The sequence below is a fragment of the Rhinopithecus bieti genome, unplaced genomic scaffold, assembly GCF_001698545.2.
Source record: "Rhinopithecus bieti isolate Rb0 unplaced genomic scaffold, ASM169854v2 scaffold_18295, whole genome shotgun sequence".
NCBI lineage: Eukaryota > Metazoa > Chordata > Mammalia > Primates > Cercopithecidae > Rhinopithecus > Rhinopithecus bieti.
The window spans coordinates 150,559-169,568 of NW_016809135.1; the positions used below are offsets into that span (position 1 = coordinate 150,559).

At 43.5% G+C, this 19,010-nt stretch overlaps 1 protein-coding gene across 1 annotated transcript in view; it reads left to right on the forward strand.

The window, feature by feature from the left end:
• Positions 1-19,010, forward strand: part of MYO5B (myosin VB) — a 284,042-nt gene that overhangs the window by 25,852 nt on the left and 239,180 nt on the right. The window contains 1 exon segment of the mRNA XM_017888643.1: positions 15,505-15,615. Within this exon segment, the coding sequence (XP_017744132.1) occupies positions 15,505-15,615 (111 nt within the window).

The following is a 19,010-nucleotide window of genomic DNA, read 5'->3' on the forward strand; positions in this document are numbered from 1 at the left end:
CATGGGGGTGTGTGGGGGCTGGGGGGCGCAGGTAGGATGGGGATGTGGCCAGAAAAGTCATTTGGGCCAATTGCGAACAGTCTTGTATGAACTTATCCCGTGGACATTTTAAGCAGAAAATGGTATCATGCAGGATGGGTGTTTTTGTTCTTGAAATGATTCTGGAACAGAATTTCTCAACTGTGGCATGAATGGTATTTGGACTGGATAATTTGTTGTTGTCAAGGGCTGTCCTGTGCATTGCGGTGTGTTGTTATAGTGGCATCCCTGAGCTCTACCTACTAGATGCCAGTAGGACCCCCTCCCCCACCCTTGTGATAATAAAAAATGTCTGAAGACATTGCCACGTGTCCTCTGGGAACAGTTTTGCCCCCCACCCCAGTTGAGAACTGCTCTAGAAGCAAGCAATCTAGAAAATCAGTTGGAGTGGGAACAAATTGGTTGCAGGAAGGCCAATTAAGAGTAAATTGCAGCTGGGTGCGATGGTTCACGCCTGTAATCCCAGCACTTTGGGAGGCTGAGGCAGGCAGATCACCTGAGGTCAGGAGTTTGAGACTAGCCTGGTAAACATGGTGAAACCTTGTCTCTACTAAAAATACAAAAAAATTAGCCAGGGGTAGTGGTGGGTGCCTGTAATCCCATCTACTCGGGAGGCTGAGGCAGGAGAATTGCTTGAACCTGGGAGGTGGAGGTTGCAGTGAGCCAAGATCGCACCCCTGCACTCCAGCCTGGGTGACGGAGTAAGACCCTGTCTCAAAAAAAAAAAAAAAAAAAGAAAGAAAAAAAGTAAATTGCAGTATTTCAGGTAAGAGGTGAAGTCTGGAACTAAGGTAGCAGAGTGGAAATTGAGAGTGGATCCTGAATTTGAGTTTGATGTCGACGTTATCTGGCATGTTCTAGGTGCCTGAATAAATGGGGTTGAACCAACAGGTCTTGGTGATTGGTTGGAACTCTTCAATTAAACCTGAATATTGGGTAGGGCTTGGAGAAGTAGAAGGAGCACTGGCTGGGGAATCAAGGTCTATTTCTGGGTTCAGGTTTTTTTTTGGGATCTGAGCACAGCCAGGTTCCTTAACTTCCTGGATCTCAGTGTCTTTCAGCTGTAAACTGTATCTAAGAACCCCTGTGCTTCCTGTCTCATGGAATTCTAGGAATTACTATTTGCATAAGCCCTTTGAAAACTGCAATTACTCTCGTGCTCTTCTAGCGGTACCAGCCTGAGGAGTGAGGGCAACGGGGATGAGCATACTCAGACATGAGTGTGAGAGGGTGGATACTGTGAATGGACAGTAGACAGTGTGTCACATCTAGCTGTGGACTAATGGACGGCGAGGCTGCACAACACTGAAGACTCAGGGGATGGGACGTTGGGACTTGGAAGGGAAAATTTTGCCAATGTTGTGGTGCTTACCGTCCCTGCTGTGAGTGGTGGAGCTCTGTCCTGACGTGATGCTGTTCCTCATCCTTACGTCAGTGGTGAAAACAGACTCCAGAGCTCAGCGTCAACCCAAATAAGAAGCTTCTCTGTTAAACATAGGCAGATGGTAGATACAGCAGGGGAGAGAATTGCCAATAAGGGGTATGTTTTGAACATCCAATGATTATTATTATTGCTATGTTTTTTAACCAGGGAACATTGCCCTTTTACCCATTTCCTACTCACACCCAGGACGGTTTTTGGACTCCATAGATGAATGTTCCTGGGCTAGACACTGATCCTCCTGGGAGCCTTCTTTCCCTTACCTGCTAAATAATGATAGAGTTTCTTATTCTGAAACCAAACCCCAAAATAGTTGACTTCTGTGGTCTCTCCTCTGATTAGAGAGAGGCCTATCTGTTGAGCCACAAACTTTAACCTTTCCATGGATATATTAAAGGTGGACATTAAAGATGTTGCCATGGGCAACCGTCTTACCGGGAAGCAGGAAGGTGGTTAAATGATAAGTGCAAATGGAGTGTTGAGAGCTTAATTTAGTTAACCTACTGATTGGGAAAGCCAAGGTCAGGAGAATGTGAATGATTTGTCCAATGCCATTTTGCTATTTGGATGCTGAGGGAGGTCTATGTGCCTTGGTAACCTGTTGACCAGAGCCACATTCTTTCCCACCAAGACCCAGTTGCCTTTTGCTTGACATCTCCAGCTCCATATTCTCAGTCATCCTGGAAAGAATAAATGTGACTTGGCCTGTGTCCAGAAACAGGGTGCTTCCTTTTCTTTCCTTCTGTTTTCTTCTATGCATTTCCAGTTTACTTAAGGTGGGACTACTTGGATCACTTAACTTTATTGGAGGAGTTTTGGTCAGTCCTTTGTGATGGTCTCCCAGGCTTTCCTCTATGGGGGCTTGGACCCCAGGAAGGCCTTGGAGCCAGGGCACTGGCAGAGGGCACTGCAGAAAGCTAACACTCTAGATCTGGGATGTGTCCCTATTTTAACACCTAAGTGGTACTGGAAAGAATACAGTATGACTCAGACTGTATCCAGAACCTGGATGATTTAACACCTGGTATGGGTTTCTATTTTAAGACCTGGGATGTATACTTATTAAAATAGGGATGTGCACCTATTTCAGTATCTACTATTAATCTCACATATTTGACAAAAGCTTTATTGGCTACCTAGTATGTAAGGCATCTGTAAGAAAGTGAGAATTTTATTGAGGAATAGGATTTGCTTATGTTGTCCCAGAGATTCTGAGCTCCTTTGGATTTAAAATATTTCTACTCTAAAAGTGTTGTGTGTGTGTGTATATGTATGTATGTATGTGTGTGTATATATGTATGTATGTATAGTATGTATGTGTGTATATGTATGTATGTATATGTGTTCTAGAACATGTCTGTGGTGTATACTTGGTAAGGAAAACAGCACTGGCAAGACTGGAGTGCTTTTGTGTTACCTGTCCCCATGGGTCACTGTTCTTAATAGTAACTGTCTTAGGCCATTTTTTGTTGCTATAAAGGAATACCTGAGGCTGGGTAGTTGATAGAACAGGTGTATTTGGCTCATGGTTCTGCAGACTGTACAAGAAGCATGGTGCCAGTAACTGCTTCTGGAGAGGGCCCCAGGCTGCTTCCACTCATGGCAGGAGACAAAGGGGAGCCAGCATTTGTGGAGATCACATGGCAAGAGAGGAAGCAAGAGAAGCAGGGAGGTGCCAGGCTCTTTTTAACAATCGGCTCTTGCAGAAACTAAGAGTGAGAACTCACTGCCTTCCACCCTGGAGGGCATTCATCTATTCATTAGGGGTCTGCACACATGACCAAACATCCCCCGTTAGGTCCCATCTCCAATATTGGGGATTGAATTTCAACGTGAGATTTGGAGGGGACAAAGATCCAAACTATAGCAGTAGCAGTGGTAACTTGGACTCTGAACAACAGCGTCTGAGGGCAGCACTGCTCATCTGATGGGTGTATACATGCTGCTCAGGTTTGGGTTGAAGGAAGGAAGGCAGCAGGCAAAGGCTTCTTGTAACCCTTGGGTCCAGCCATAACTCATCCATGTATAGATAGAACAGGAAATATAACCAGTCTTCCCATTTACTTCATAACTCCTCAAATGGTTTTCACAGTGACACCTCTCTTTTTGTGCAAAGTTTTAGATTGACATTTAAAATGAGAAGATGGGATATATCTCTCATTTTACCTTTTCTCGTTAAGATGAATTCCCCCTTCCATCTTCATAGTAGAGTGTATAAAGGGTGCATTTCACGCAACCTCATCTCTGCTTCTCTCTTCCTAAACTCTATTAAGTCTTTTCTTATGAGGAACACAGAGTGTCAGACCAGTTATCTTTAAAGTTGCAGACACAGTTTTCAACTGAACATGAAAGGACATTTCAGGATAAAGCTGTACCTGAATCTCTCTAAAACATGTTCATTTGGCCTAGAGGAGTTTGAGGTAGCTGTGGTCATCCTAGGGGATCTATGGTTATCCAACAGCTCTATTTGTTTGATATTAACACTAGATAGAGCTCTCCAGAGAATGATTCGGTTCCAAACAGGCAGGCCGTATTATTGATAGTGTCTGCTTAGTAATTCATCTCAAAAGCAGGTTGGAAATCTGAGGCATCTTTTTAAGGTCTTAGAGTAATAGTAATTTAAGCAGCAGATACCCACTTAACTTTCCTAGCTCGAAAGTCACAACTGGTTTCATGGCTGCTACTCAGTATGTGTGTTGACTTGGGAACATTTTTTCCTTTCTTCTGATATCCTAGAATTTTAGATGGTATTATTGTGCCATTTTGCTAATGTACCTAGGCTGAACATTCCTTCTCTATTCTTAGCACTAAACTTTTCCATTCACCCTCTGAAACAACAAATTAGCTCCATATTGCCTAATGCAATGAAAAAAGTTGGTAGACCTGGTTGATGATACATGAAATAATACATGAATAAAGAAGTTTCAAAACTTTATAAGTGTATTTCTACAGAAGTGTGGTAGGAATGGCAGTTTAGCAATCAAGAATGATACGAGTACCAAATAAAAGGAATATTCAGGGGCAGAGTTTCAAAGACAGTTTATTTGGGGATAGTGGTAGGACAAATGATGTCCATGATTTCCTTTCATTGTTAGTGCTCGTATGAGGACAAAGGAAAGGGACTGGAGTTATGCACATTGCAAGACTCAACTATCATACTGAGAATAATTCTTCCGTATATACTCCATCTGTAAATCTGGTATTTTTATCATGTAGGTTTGACCGTGTCCTTTCCCATGTTTGAAATTCATGTGTAGTTTTCCATTGCCTATAGAATACTTTAAATCTGTAATGTGACCCCTAAGAACCTACTGGATCTGGCTTCTGCACCTTTGCCAGTGTCATTTTGAGCCCCTTTCACCACTGTCCTCTGTGTCCAACCCACACTGGCCCTCTTTCAATTCCTTAGCAAGCCCTTCTCCTTCATGCCCCAGACTTGTCACACAGGTATCCTCTCAGCCTGGAGACCACTCCCTTCCACATCTTGCCCAGCTACCTCCTTATCCATCTAGGATTCAGCTTGAATCATCTTCAGTGAGGCCTTTCCTGATGACCCACAGGGGTCAGGTCCCCTGTCACATGCTGTCAATGTTGGTGCTGTTGATGCAGTTATGACCATTGCAGAAGATTAGCTGCATGTGGTCTGGGATCCTTGAAGGGCCCTGTGATATGGTTTGGCTCTACCCCTCACCTAAGTCTCATCTTGAACTGTAATCCCCTATGTCAAAGGAGGGACCTGGTGGGAGGTGATTGGATCATGGGGGTGGTTTTCCCCATGCTACTTTCTATACAGTGAGTGAGTTCTCATGAGATCTGATGGTTTTATAAGTGGCAGTTTCCCCTGCACTTTTTCTTTTCCTGTCACTTTGTGAAGAAGGTGCTTGCTGCTGCTTCACTTTCCGCTGTGATTGTAAGTTTCCTGAGGCCTCCCCAGCCTCCCCAGCCATGCAGAACTGAGTGAATGAAACCTCTTTCCTATATAAGTTACCCAGGCTCTGGTATTTCTTTATAGCAGTGCAAAAACAGACTAAGACATCATGTCCCCTCTTCACTGTGTCCAGCACCTCGCACAGTACCTGGCTGTTGTGCAGAGGTGTTCAGTAAATACTTGTAGAGGATTAGGTGAACTGGAGTCCATGCTCCAGTCTGTAAGCCTTGGTAGCCTATTAGGGACATATAGGAGTTGAATGTTTATTGCACAGCTTCAAAGATAGGTATTTGAATAATTGGAGATGGGGGAGACATGCTCCTGTGGAAGAAAAACTGAGAGCTCACTTGAGTCCCAGATGCAAGTATGTGAGGTGGGTAAGTTCTGAGATATGTCATCTCTTGAAGACAGAGTAAGGAAAAACCAACTCATGCACTCAAATACAAGGTGCAGTTTCCCCCAAGTTATTTCTTAGGAAAGAGTGGTGCTCCTATGCTTTCTCTTAATTATTTTGGTCAATGAAGTGGTTTGCAGAAGAGAACTTAGCCTAAAATAACTTCAGTCAGTGCTTGCTTTGGTTGCTTAGAGAGGTCAAGTAACAGAACAGGTTTTTAAAAAGAAAAAGGAAGCAAACTTAGACTGCATAAATATTTATAGGGCTATGACCTTTCAGTAAGTGTTATGGTGATCATAAACTGTTAAGGTTGTTTCTCTGGGGAAAGCAATATACTGGTCTTTTATAGAGATGAGGATATAAATCCACTGGATGAAGATGAAAACAACTATCCTGTGATAGAATCAGATATGGATTTAAAAAGTTGGATTATGTCAATGAGCTTTCAAAATGAAGGTGGTATGCTCTGGAAAACTATCTTAAGTGACTTAACGATTTTTAATACGACAGTAGATTGCTTAATTCATATACTTGATTGTTGTGTTTAGGGAGCATTGACAGTCTAGGAGCTGAATTATGGAAGTAGGATTTTAACAGTTTTAGTTACTTGATTGGATCTGGACATATCCTTTAGCTGCATGATATGCACCAGCTTTGAGGAAATCTTTTTTAGCTTTTTTGGCAAGCAGGTTAAATGGATTCTGCATTGCAGCCTTAAAAAGCTGACTTACTGTGGACACACCCCTTTTTAAACAGGAGCTTTCAGTGATCTTGCCACTTAGGCCAGTAGGTCATTCACAGTCTCCAAAGAATGTTCCCTTGTGCTCAATTCAGACTCAGGGATTTACACTCCAAGTTCATTGGAAGTGGACATGCAGAAAGTACTAAACTGATATGTCTGTTGTCCAAGTAGATCGTGGGAAGTCTTGAAGTGAGAGCATCACCACACTGCTTGATAGGTATTTCTAAGCCTCCGCTATCACTGCTTCCCTCACCAACAAGTATACTACTGGTATAAACCAGCTGGATAAAATGACTCCGCAGTGTTCCTCATACACCAAAAGCTTCTCATCTTGTCAATTCATCACTTGAGGACACACTGCTTACTCTGTTAAACTACATTTGTAGGGCAGTAAACAGGTAAATTTTGCCTTCATCAGCCACATGGAGACTCGATTCTTTATTAGCTTCAAATACAGATATAGAATGTGTGATAGAGAAGATGGAATTGTGACTGACACAATGAGATATCACAGAAAGTTGACTCTTTTCTCAAGAAACTGGGTTGAGATGATATGATACCATAGCATTTGAATTTGTCTTTTGGTTATAATTGACTTTGGTTTCATTTAAATGGTAGGGAATGTTGAATGTTGTTATAATTGTGCTATGTGACTATGCAGCTACCACATCAGAGTGACTTTCTTCTTTGCTTTTTTCTCCTCTCCCCCCAGGTTCTCAGTGGCTCTCTGCTGTCCCCATCTGTGTGTGTATTATGTTATAGTTCTTTCTCCCAGTGCTCTGCTTACCCTGGTTCTGTCATTTAAGAAAAACAGCAGCAAGATAGGGAGGCATCTGGGTGGGATTTGGGAATCTACCTAATTGGCTCAGAAATCATACCTGAATTTTTAGTTATGTAGGGGCTCTGGACAAACAGGACATTTACATGTAATTCCTTGTGGCTCTAAATTACAGGGAGCTTTCCAGTGGAAAGCATTTGGGGAAAGGGGAAGGTTATTACTGGATCAAGAAACCTTAATGGAAGTGAGTAAATGGAAATTCAGAAGCATGGCTCGCCGCTGGGGGAGGAGGAGTTAACTCAGGAAATAATCTGGAAGCACTGAGGTTCTCTGTTCCCATGACACTTCTATGCGCATGGTTCTGTTGGGATTATTTGGCTATCTGTGCGCTCCTGGAGGGAGTTCTCTCTGGTTTTATTCCCTCCCAGGGCCTGAGTCCTGCCATAGTAAGAACTACTAAGCACTTAAAATGTGCCAGATACTGGGCCAAATATTTTGTATACATTATTTAATCCTAACAACCCTGGTGCAGAAGACATTTCCACCAGATGAGGAAATACCTTCTGAGGAAGCCCAGCCTCAGAAGTATAGACCCTTACCTGATAATGGGAGTGGGGTCTAGCACCCTATATCTGAATCTTCACCTCCTTGCTCTTCTGTCTCCCATAGTGGGAACCCAGCCCAATAAATGTGAAGGGAAGATGACCAACAGCACACCAGTGGGAATGTTCTTGATTTGGGCTCCCCAGATTTGCAGGACTAATCAACACCACTGGGTTCAGAATGTGGTGTCTGGGTCCATGAACACTCCTTCAGACAGACAGCGGTACCTGTAGAAATGATTGTGAGAAGCTCTACTTGGAGGGGGTGCAAGGCTTAGTTTTTATCTTCTAAATTCTTACCTTGCAAAAGAGTGGAGTGTGACCCACTTCTTGCAAGCACAGTTAGGTAAGGTGTTTTCATAGTTCCTACAACACAGCAGTATCCTTCCAGGTACCAAGCTACTTGGGAAACTGCTGTTTTGCTGGTGTTAAATGAAACTATTAGTTTAGACATGTTTTTTCTTCCTCCTTTCTTGTGAACAGAACAGTGTTCTTGTTCTTGGTCCCCTAATCACAGGAATGGACAGGGAGTTTATACTGCCAGCTATCAAGTTAGGCTGTGGGGTCCTTTGTCCATTCCCAGGGAACTCTGCCCAGACTGCTTCCAGTCAAGGCTTCATTGCAACTGAAACTTCAGCCTGCCTGATGCTTAATGCTAAAACTACCTGTGGCTTAACTTGGTGTGTTGTTGTTAATGGGCATGTGCACATTTTTTTTCATATGTAATTACAAATCACTTTACTTGCAGAAAATACATACTCAGCAGGACTCTGGGCTGCTGTAAGCAAATCAATATTTCTCCAGGAGTAGGGTAGACAGTGGAGGACTTAGAGACTGAGGTCTTTTCTCCAGGCCTGCTTTTGACTAAGCTCTTGGCAACTTGGGCAAATTATTCAGTACTTTTAACCCTCAGGTTTCTCCTGTATAAAAGAGAAGTGATAACTCTGCTCATCCTAACTCAGTTTTGAAACTAAGTTGAAATGATTCAAATACTTAAGATTACTTATGTTAGTAGGAGGGGTGGAAGTAGCATTATTATTAATTCCAGGGAGTGCAGGTTTCAAATGTCCCTGTTCTCTTCTCCCTGAAGGTCCATCTTGGCACCTGGGGTTCGCTCTAAGATAGGAGTTTGAATTTTGACAGTGCATTCATCACTTGGGAAGTTTTTAAAAAATACAGTGTTTGGGCCCTACCCCCAGAGATTTAATTATTCAAGTGTGGGATATGGGTGTTAGTGGTTTTGTTTTTTAAAGATCTGAAGATCTGCAGATAATTCTTATATGCCAGCCAGCATTGAGAATCACTTCTCTTAGGTTTTTGGAGTAGAAGTAGGTATTGATTTTTAAGGTAAGACATGGCTACCCATGTATTATGACCTACAGGACATCTAAACGATCCCAGTAACATGGACTACATTAGGTTTCTTATTTTCCTTTTCTCATTTTCTAATTCTATCCAAAATACCATCAGGATTTCTAGACAAAACTGTATAGTAATATCACCATCATCATCATCATTGCCTAATACTTATGTGCTTTGATAGTGGGCTCTCATTTAATTGTTAGAACACTTCACGACGTAGATAGAACTTTTACCTGTTGCTCAGCTAAGGAAACTGAGGCTCAGACCCATTCATCAACTTACACAAGCTAATAAGTGGTGGTTAGAATTCCTTCCCAAAGCTATCTGACTCTAGAACCCACACACTTGACCACAGTGCTATACTGCCTGATAATTCATATACAGGGGTAAATGCTGTGCTCTTCTGAACATTGTATTTGCATTTTAGCTGGGACTTTTTGGGAAAGAGTTCTTTAGCTCTGGGGAAATAATCTGCAAGCTGGAGTTTAATGTTTAACTGCAGACTGGTGGGGAGAGACCTGTAGCACATGAGGGTCTGTGATACCCTTCAAATCTGTTACCCAGTCAGCCACACAGAATTACATTTTCAAACTTGTTTGCATATTGAATTCATCTGGGGAGCTTCAGGAAACACTACCTGGTTCCCACCCCCAGAGACTGGTAAAAGTACGATGGGGTTGTTGCCTGGCATGGGAATTTGTGAAAGCTCCCTAGGTGGTTCTAATGTGTAGTCAGGATTGAGGCTCTTGTCATAATTGGCCACTCCGTCCAGCTGTGTATGTAGGAGAACAGCTGCTGGAGCTGGCCCTGCAGTGGAAGAAAGGAACAGGGGGTTGGAGAATAGCTTGGTACTAATGCATTTATATTTGATGTAGGCATCTGCCTTCTGTAGGAAATATGTGGGGCTCTTTTCAGAAGAACTTTCCAAAAATCACAAGCTTTTCTTTGATAATTAGGTCAGACTTGCTCTTTTATTTACTTTGATATGATGGAATTAAGTGTTGTTAAAATAGGATAGTGACAAATTGAGTGGCATGGTAATTGGGTTGTATGAGTGAATTTGTCTGTCTTATAGTGTCTTATAGTCTGTTGGCTTACAGTAAATCTGGTAGAGGTCAGATTTGTTTGAAGACATTCCTTGAAAGTGAGAAAAAATTAAGAGGCAACAAAGATCCTTGATTCCAGAGAGTTTGTCTGGCTCATAAAATAATGGCTTTCTGTGAAAATATTTTGCTGCTTTTTCATAGACTCGTAATGAGAACTGATGCCAGGAGAGAGCGTGTACAAGATACTGTTTGCATTCTCTACAACCAGAACAGTGTGTCTGTGTGTGTGTGTGTTTAAACTGAGAAAAAATTTACATAATATAAAACTAACCATTTTAAAGTGAACAATTTGGCATTTAGTACATTCAGTGTTTTGCAACCACTATCTCTGTCTGGTTACCAAAACACTTTCATCGCTCCAAAAAGAAACCCTTCCCCTCTGAATCTTTCTGTCTCCAAAGCTCAGATCATGTCTGCCTTCCTCAGGTCTTTTCCAGCTACTGTAGTCTTGTCTCTCCCTTCTTAGTTCACGTGTCTGTTTCTTAGCCATATATTTTGTACTCATCATATACTGCTTTGTACTTGATTACAGAAGCAATGCGTCTTCCTTGAGGTGGTGGGTTGGCGGGGTTGTTCGCAAAGCCAGCATGTAAGGCAAAATTTGATTATGGTTAAAATTTCCCTTGGAAGATCTATAAATTTCTCATTATATGCAGGATGAATGACATTGGGTAAACCGCCCTGCTCAGTAATTTATAGACACTTTAAGCTGAGAATCCATAAAGTAAGATAAAAGTGAGGAGGCCGAGCGGGGAGGTGGCAGCTGTGAACCATCCTGCACAGAACAGAGGGTTCGCTTCATTCTGATTTAACAATGAACTGCTATAATCTCAGTGTGTGTCCATGTGTCTTTATTGTGGAGATTGACCAGACACATATCTTGTGCCCAAATATTTACTAGATTTGCGTCTAAAGTTTGCTTTATCAGATCTGCATATAGAAAATCCTTTTAAACATCATGCAAGAATTTGGCTACCAACTTTCTCTCTAACAAAGTCGGCATTAACTTGCTCCCCACTCTCTCCCTGTCTTCCTTCTCTCCACTGGATAGATGTTACTCTCCTTAGGAGTTGGTCACATCACCCCATTAGGGCATATTTTTATGTGAGTTATCGACCCAACTAGATATACGTCCCTTAGGTTCAGGAGCTAGATCCCCGTGTTCGTACTTGGTTACATGGTACTTATCACAATGTGTTTTAGGTATAAACCAGGTGCTCCATGAATCAACATTCTCTGTTCACTGATTCCTGTACTCAGCATGAACATTTAGTGAGCATCTGTTCCATGCCAGGATGTGCTAGATCGCAGGGATACAAAGATGCCCAGCAGTATATTTGAAAGATCTTGCTGTAATGAGATGAAACTAATGGGAAAGAAATGACTGCAAAACCAGAAGGAAAGCTAATCATAGAAGAATTTATAGTGGCAGGTTGTAGTTGGGTAGGGCTAACTCTATGGGTAACAGGGAAGGAAGTGATCGGTGAGGAGATGGTGCTGGAAGTTGGACCCTGCCCACATGGACAAGTGAGGAAGGGCACTGTGGCCTGAGGAAATAGTAAGTACAAGGACAGAGGTTGGCATGCTTTCCTGTAAAGGATCAGATAGTAAACATTTTACTCTGTGTGTGTGTGTGTTTTTTTTTCTCTGAGGCAGAGTTTTGCTCTGTCACCCAGGCTGGAGTGCAGTGATACAATCTCTGCTGACGCAACCACCTCCCAGACTCGAGCAATTCTCCTGCTTCAGCCTCCCGAGTAGTTGGGATTACAGGCACCCACCACCATGTATGGCTAATTTTTGTAATTTTAGTAGAGATGGGATTCTGCTGTGTTGGCCAGGCTGGTTTCAAACTCCTGAGCTCAAATGATCTGCCCACCTCGACTTCCCAAAGTGCTGGGATTACAGGCGTGAGCCACTGTGCCTGGCCTACTATGTTTTTAAAATGGCTTTGAACCATAGGGTCTCTGTCATTAGTTTTTGTTTTTTGAGACAGAGTCTCATTTTGTTGTCCAGGCTGGAGTGCAGGGGCACACTTGTAGCTCACTGTAACCTTGAGCTTCTTGGCTCCAGGGACCCTCATGCCTCAGCCTCCTGAATAGCTAGGACTACAAGCATGCACCACCACAGCTGCCTAACTTTTTTTTTTTTTTTGTAAGTTTTGTAGAGGGTCTTGCTATGTTGCCCAGGCCAGTCTCAAACTCCTATCCTCAAATGATCTTCCTGCCTCGGCTCCCAAAATGCTGGAATGATAGGCATGAGCCACTGCACCTGGCCTTCAATCCTAGCATTAAAATGTGAAAGTATGACATAGATAATATATCAATGAATGAATGAATGTGGGTGTGTTCCCAGGAAACTTGATTTATGGACATCAGAATTTGACTTTCATGTAATTTTTTTCATGTTATGTGAATATCTTTCTTTTGAGCTTTTTTCAGCCATTCTTAACTCATGGGCTGTACAAAAACAGGCAACCCAGCAGAACCCAGCAGAACCCAGCAGAACCCAGCAGAACCCAGCAGTGAGCTAGATTTGTCCCACAGCTGTAGTTTGCTGATGTATTCTCAAAGGCGGGAAGAACGAGATGATGTTGCAGCAATGGAAGAGTAAGCAGTTAGTATGAGGATTCTGATAGAGTGAGTCTGGGGGAAGCTGAAATTCTATGCTTGTAACCTGCTCCTAGGTGATGATGATGCTGAGGTTCTCACTTGGAGTAGCAAAGAGATAAGGTAACATTGGGGTCCCACTGTGCCCCTTATGTTGCAGTAGGTTTTGTGGGTGTGGGACAACATGAGAAGCCAATTGTATGCCTACCAGGTGTTCTCAGTCTCTTTAGAGAGATTTATATAACTAGAAAGGTACATGAACTCCCCTACAATAAAAGTAGAGATTGAGCCAGGCAATGAGATTCTTCAGTGCTGGATGCAACTAACCACCCCATGAGTGGCATATGGGCCACAGGGTGATGGCCAGCAGAGTCCTTGGCTGAGCTGGGACTGGGCTCCCTGGCTTCCAGGATCTATACAACATCACCTCCGTTCAGTTCCTATTGGGATTTTCCTGTTCCTTTCTGGTTATTCCTCATTCTGTTATCTTGAGCCATTTCTGACATGATTTACACGGAGTGGAGACTTTGCTTTAGGTAAAATTTCTTGGGTGTGCTGGCTGAAGGGGGGGTCTCAGGAGCAGAACTCAGTGATGAGAGAGCTGTGGTGAGGCTGAAGGATGGGCACTCACGTGAGGCTTAGGGACAGGAGCTTACAGGTCATCACAGCTGGATAGATGGTGGACTTAAACGATAGTGGAGAAAGTGAGGACACCTGGGGGTAGAAGAAATGTTGACAGTTAAGGTCAGCAAATGCTCCGAAAGTTTTCTCTGGAGGTACCTCAGAACCTTCTTTATATTTAACTCTGGAGCTCTCAGATGCTATAAAGCTCTTTGTTATTATAAAGCTCTATATTATTTTATATGGCAATATCTTGCCATAAGGCAGCAGGCTCAAGAAGCAGGGAGAAGGTTAAGATTCTGTGAATTTGTTTCTTAGTAATGAAACAGATGACTTTGGCTTGTACCCTGAGTTGGGATGTCAAGGATGCAAAGTGGTCGATGTTTGCTTTCTCATTGACTGGTATTCTGATTCTATTGCCTTACAACTTTCACTGCTCCATAGTGAATTAGAGGCAAGTGTAGGAGGGGTCAGGATCTTGCTTTTAAAAGAAAAAAAGGCCTCTGATTACCTGGAGGAAAACACTGCTTTGAAAAAAAAAAAAAAAAAAGTCAGGACCAAAATAAAGCCAGCTGGCTGCATGTGCACAGTTAACAGACTAGCCCAGGGTCTGTGCTCAGCTGTCACTCCAGGAGTGAAGTGGATGATGCTGACCCAAGCACATGTTCTGGTTGAGCTTTTGGTCAAAAGAACCATTTATTTCAGGTTTCCTGATAATATTCTGTGGCCAAGAAGCCAGATGCATGTGTGTGTGCCTGTACACTGACAGCTTCTACAGAAAATAGGCCCTGTGGAAGTTGCCTACCTATGAGATGAAAAGGCAGAAATCCTGACAGCTGTGCAGTGGGATGCCAGGAGATCCAGATGCTGCCATTCAGCACTTGTTAGTGTCTCTGGGAGCTTTTATGTCACCTCAGATCCTGACTGAGGTGGTCTGAGGTACAGCCAAGAATTGGTATTTTCCAGGCTCCCCAGGTGATTCTGACTGCAAGCAGGGCTGGGAACCCCTTAGTTATGTTGAGAATGTGCTGGGCAAGTCACTGACAGTTAATCCTGTATCACTACTTTACCAAGGTCTGTGTTCTTTCCTGCCTGAACTTGGCCCTATTCAATGACTTTGTCTGCAAATCAGGATAGCTACTTGGGGAGGGTGAAAGTTTTGGGTTTGTGGCTTAAAGAATGGACAAATAGGCCGGGCATAGTGGCTCCTGTCTGTCATCCCAACACTTCGGGAGGCTGAGACGGGAGGATCACAGGAGTTGGAGGCTGCAGTGACCTGTGATCACACCACTGCATGCTAGCCTGGGTAACAGAGTGAGACCGCATCTGAAAAAAAGAAAAAGAGTGGACAGATAAATTGAGGTGGGTGACAACTTGAGGACACTTAAGTGCACTTTCCATTTCCTGACCACTGTTTTTCACTTCTGCAGGAAAATGACTGTCTCTGAATGCAGAATATCAGAGCAGAGATTCCCAAGCTTTGAACATTTGCTATACTGTCTTGGCTTTTGCCTGTATTGTTTTGTTTGTAGCCTGCTAAATAACTCCCTCTGACATCGCTATTTTGTAACACCCTTTGAGATAATGGTGCAATATCTAGTGTGTATAAACAAATGCAGACTCAGCAGTCTCTTGGGTGGAATTTTAATTTCATTGATCTGCAGCATTCTTTTAACATCTAAAAGGTGCCTTCTGCTACCAGTCCTGTGAGTTGTTCCCGTTATCATGATATTGGATCACGTTGTGTCCTGAAATGAGAAGGTGGGGAGATGCATGCAGATAGCTTTAGAAGTTCTCCTGATGGGCCCTTTCTAGGTAGTGACACACGTTTAGAAATCTGAGAGCTTTGTTCTGTATCTAAGTTTCTTCTGTTTTAATCTTTCAGTGCACAAGGGTCTGGATCCCTGACCCTGATGAGGTATGGCGCTCAGCTGAGTTAACCAAGGACTACAAAGAAGGAGACAAGAGCCTGCAGCTCAGACTGGAAGATGAAACGGTAAGAGCGAGTCCTGGGCGGAGGGTGAGGGGAGCTCAGGAGTGCAAGGAACAGGAGTAGATAGTACATTGTGGGCTGGAGTTTTTCCTGGATATTGGAACTCCTGAGCCCTTGGATTCTTTCTTGTTGCTATTGATATATGTGAAAGTGCTAAGCCAGGAAGCCGCTCTATGGATATCACACAAAAAATAAGTGCTTATTGGGGTTAGCAGCTGAGAGATCGTTGGTGGTCAAGGCAGGAATCTTCTCAGTGGAGTGGAGGGAACAGGAAGTTGAGACCTCACTGGGAAGTGAGGGAGAGGAGCTGCTGCAAGGGTCCCTGCAGGGAACAGTGGTTGGAGCCAGCCTGCCTGGGTTGGGATCCTGGCTCAGCCATCCCTAGCTTTGTGACCTTACATCAGTTCTCAATCTTTCTGTGCCTGTTACTTCATCTGTAAAATGGGAGTGCTAGTTTATCTAGGTCTGTTTTGAGAATAAGATGGGTTAATACATGGCAAGTACTTAAAATAGTGCCTGGCACATAAGTGCTCCCTATGTGTTAGCTGCTGTAGTGAGCATTTTTTATTTTTTGACCTGCAGGCTGTTTCTTTCAAGTGATAGACAAGGTAGTAACTATGAAATTCTATTCCTCCTGATATGTCTGATTTAGTTTCCCTTCTCATGAGCCTTTTGTGACCACTGCCTCTGCAACTGGTGCATTTCACAAATAATGGATGCTCACCCTAGATGCTGTGCCAGGTCCTGGGGCAGATGGGTGAATGGTTGTGGCTGTGCTGTTTCAGATAGCTCAGTGCTAAAGGAGAGCAGTGAACATGAACACGAAAGTGAGACAAAGTATTATGATAAATGGCAGTAGGCATGGAAGTGAGTGCATGAGGTATAGGAGAGAAAAGGAACCCACTCTTTTTAAAGAGATGGGATCTCCCTGTGTTGCCCAGGCGGGCCTCAAACTCCTGGGCTCAAGTGATCCTCTTCCTGCCTCAGCCCCCGGAGGAGCTGGGTGAGACTCCTCTTGAGGAGAGGGGGTTTTGAGAAGGAGCTGGCCATGGAAGATTCAGGGTGCAGTGACCAAGAGTAGAGTGTCCCAGGCAGGAACCGTGTGTGCCAAAGCCCTGAGACCTTGTCGTGTTCCAGGAAAGGGAAGGAGGCCAGTGCATCTGGGAGCTGTCAGGGAAGGGATGGTTGGGTGGCTTCAGCCTGAGGATGCAGGCAGAGGTAGTTCATGCAGCCTTTACAGTGGGGGAGACGACTGGGAGGAAAAATAGGTTTGGAACAAAATGGTTGGTAACAAATTAAGAATCAACTTTGGGAAGGATTGAGTTTGGGCTGCGGAACAGACATTGCTTGGAGTAAAGGTTTGGGTTGGAGAGACTATTTCCTCTCTGAATGGCAACAACACTACAAGTGTGTACCATATCCTCTGTCCTTTGATCATTTCCTGCCTATTCTTGGTCTTGTCTCCTTTTCTAGATGGTTGGTGATTAACTTGTTGATTGAACATCCTACCACTAACTTCTGTTTTGTATCAACTTAAGCATACCACTTGGTAAACCCGGAACGTGAGCTTGTTAGAAAACGTCTGTACTGAGGTGTGCATCCCTCACATTCCTCTTCCTAGTAGGCAGCATTTGCTAGCCACCTCTTGCTTTTGAGATGACAAGTACAACTCCCAACAGATAGAATTATGTTTACTGTGTTGAATAACTTCCCACCCCACGCCGGGGAAAAAAAAATGAAATTAGTCCACCCACTTGAGTGGTATATCTTCTACTCTACTCCAGCAGATTTCATTTCAGTTGATCTTTTCTAGTGGGTGGGTGTTTTTAAAAAGTTGTACGGAGGTAGTGAGGAATGATCTGCCATGTTGCTAAAACAGAGCAGATGCTCACCCACCCTGCTGAAAACGAATTTGGCCCTGCATGACTAATCCTGGCAGCTGCCCAGACCCCATCTCCTCCTTCCCCTGCTACAAGGCCGAGCAGCATGTAATTGGAAGGGAAGCCTGGCGCTGGAGATTAGCAGCTCTCAAGAAATAATGGGCTCTGAACATCTGAGTCTGTCCAGGTTTCTCATGGGCAGTGGCTTGTCCACGGCTAGCTCTGAGCTATCATTATGAGTGACTTGGCGGAGCTGTGGACTAGAGGCCAGGAGCACAGAAATTACGTGGCCAGACTTGGAATGCTTGCAGAGAGTCTCCTCTGAAGCTGAAATTATCCATGGTATACTATGCTGGCTGGAAAATCTGCCCCAGAAGCCTCTTCCAACCAACCTCGTGCATCCTCCCTCCCCCTGAAGTTCAATAGTGTGGGTTTCACTGCATCAGCAAAGGATTAACATCAGTTAGATTCTCTTCCAGAAAGACAATGATGTTCCTAACCTCTAACTTATGATAGGACCTTCTGCCTACTTGCTAACTTGCCCCCTCTTCAAGACAGTCAAGCTTCTATCTGTGCCTCTAAAAGGTTTTTTCATTCTTGCTTTTGCTCATTCATGCATTCATTCATTTCTATTGTGGTAAAATATATGTAGCATAAAATGTACCATGCTAACCATTTTTAAGTGTAAAATTTAGTGGCAGTCAGCAGCAACTCAGTGGTATTCACATTGTGTAACCATCACCACTATCCTTCTTCAGAACTCTTCCTCTTATACAACTGAAACTTGGTCCCCCTTAAACACCAACTTCCCAATCTCTTCTCCGCACACAGCACCTGAAAAACTCCGTTCTACTTTCTGAGTTTGACGATCCCAGGTACCTCATAGAAGTGGAATCATACAGTATTTGTCCTTTTGTGTCTGGCTTATTTCACCTGGCATAATATAAGATGTTTCATATTGAAGTCAACAAGATGATAAACTTCTTGGGGGAATAGCATCTTTTTCCCCCCAGATCCATGATGGGTACAAGGTATCTAGGTGTGCCAACTCTTAGCACAAGACTGTTTTTAGAGTGGATCAGGCTTTCAGGGGATACAGAACTTGGTGATGAGGTAGCTTCTGCATGCTCTGCTTGGAGCACCTCTGTGCAGGCCAGGCCTTCTCTCTTGGCCCCACCTCCCTTTCTGACTGCTTGACTCCTGCCCTCTAGTGTCAGGGAAAACTCTCCTTGTTTCCATGGCTTTTAATTTAAATTTCATTTTCCAACTGAGTTTGTATCTACTATCTATCACCCACCTTGATGATGAGTACTCCCTCTGGGCAAGGCCCTGACCTAGCATTCATGAGTGAGAGGAAGACGGGAGCACATGAGCTTTTCAAAGACTAACAAACTCCACCGTCTCAGTATTTCCAAGCCCACCCTGACATTTGGAGGGCCAGAGCAAGAGAATGTAACCCTACATCTGTTTAAAGTATATTTTATCAAATTATTTAAATCTCATGTTTTTTTTTTTGGG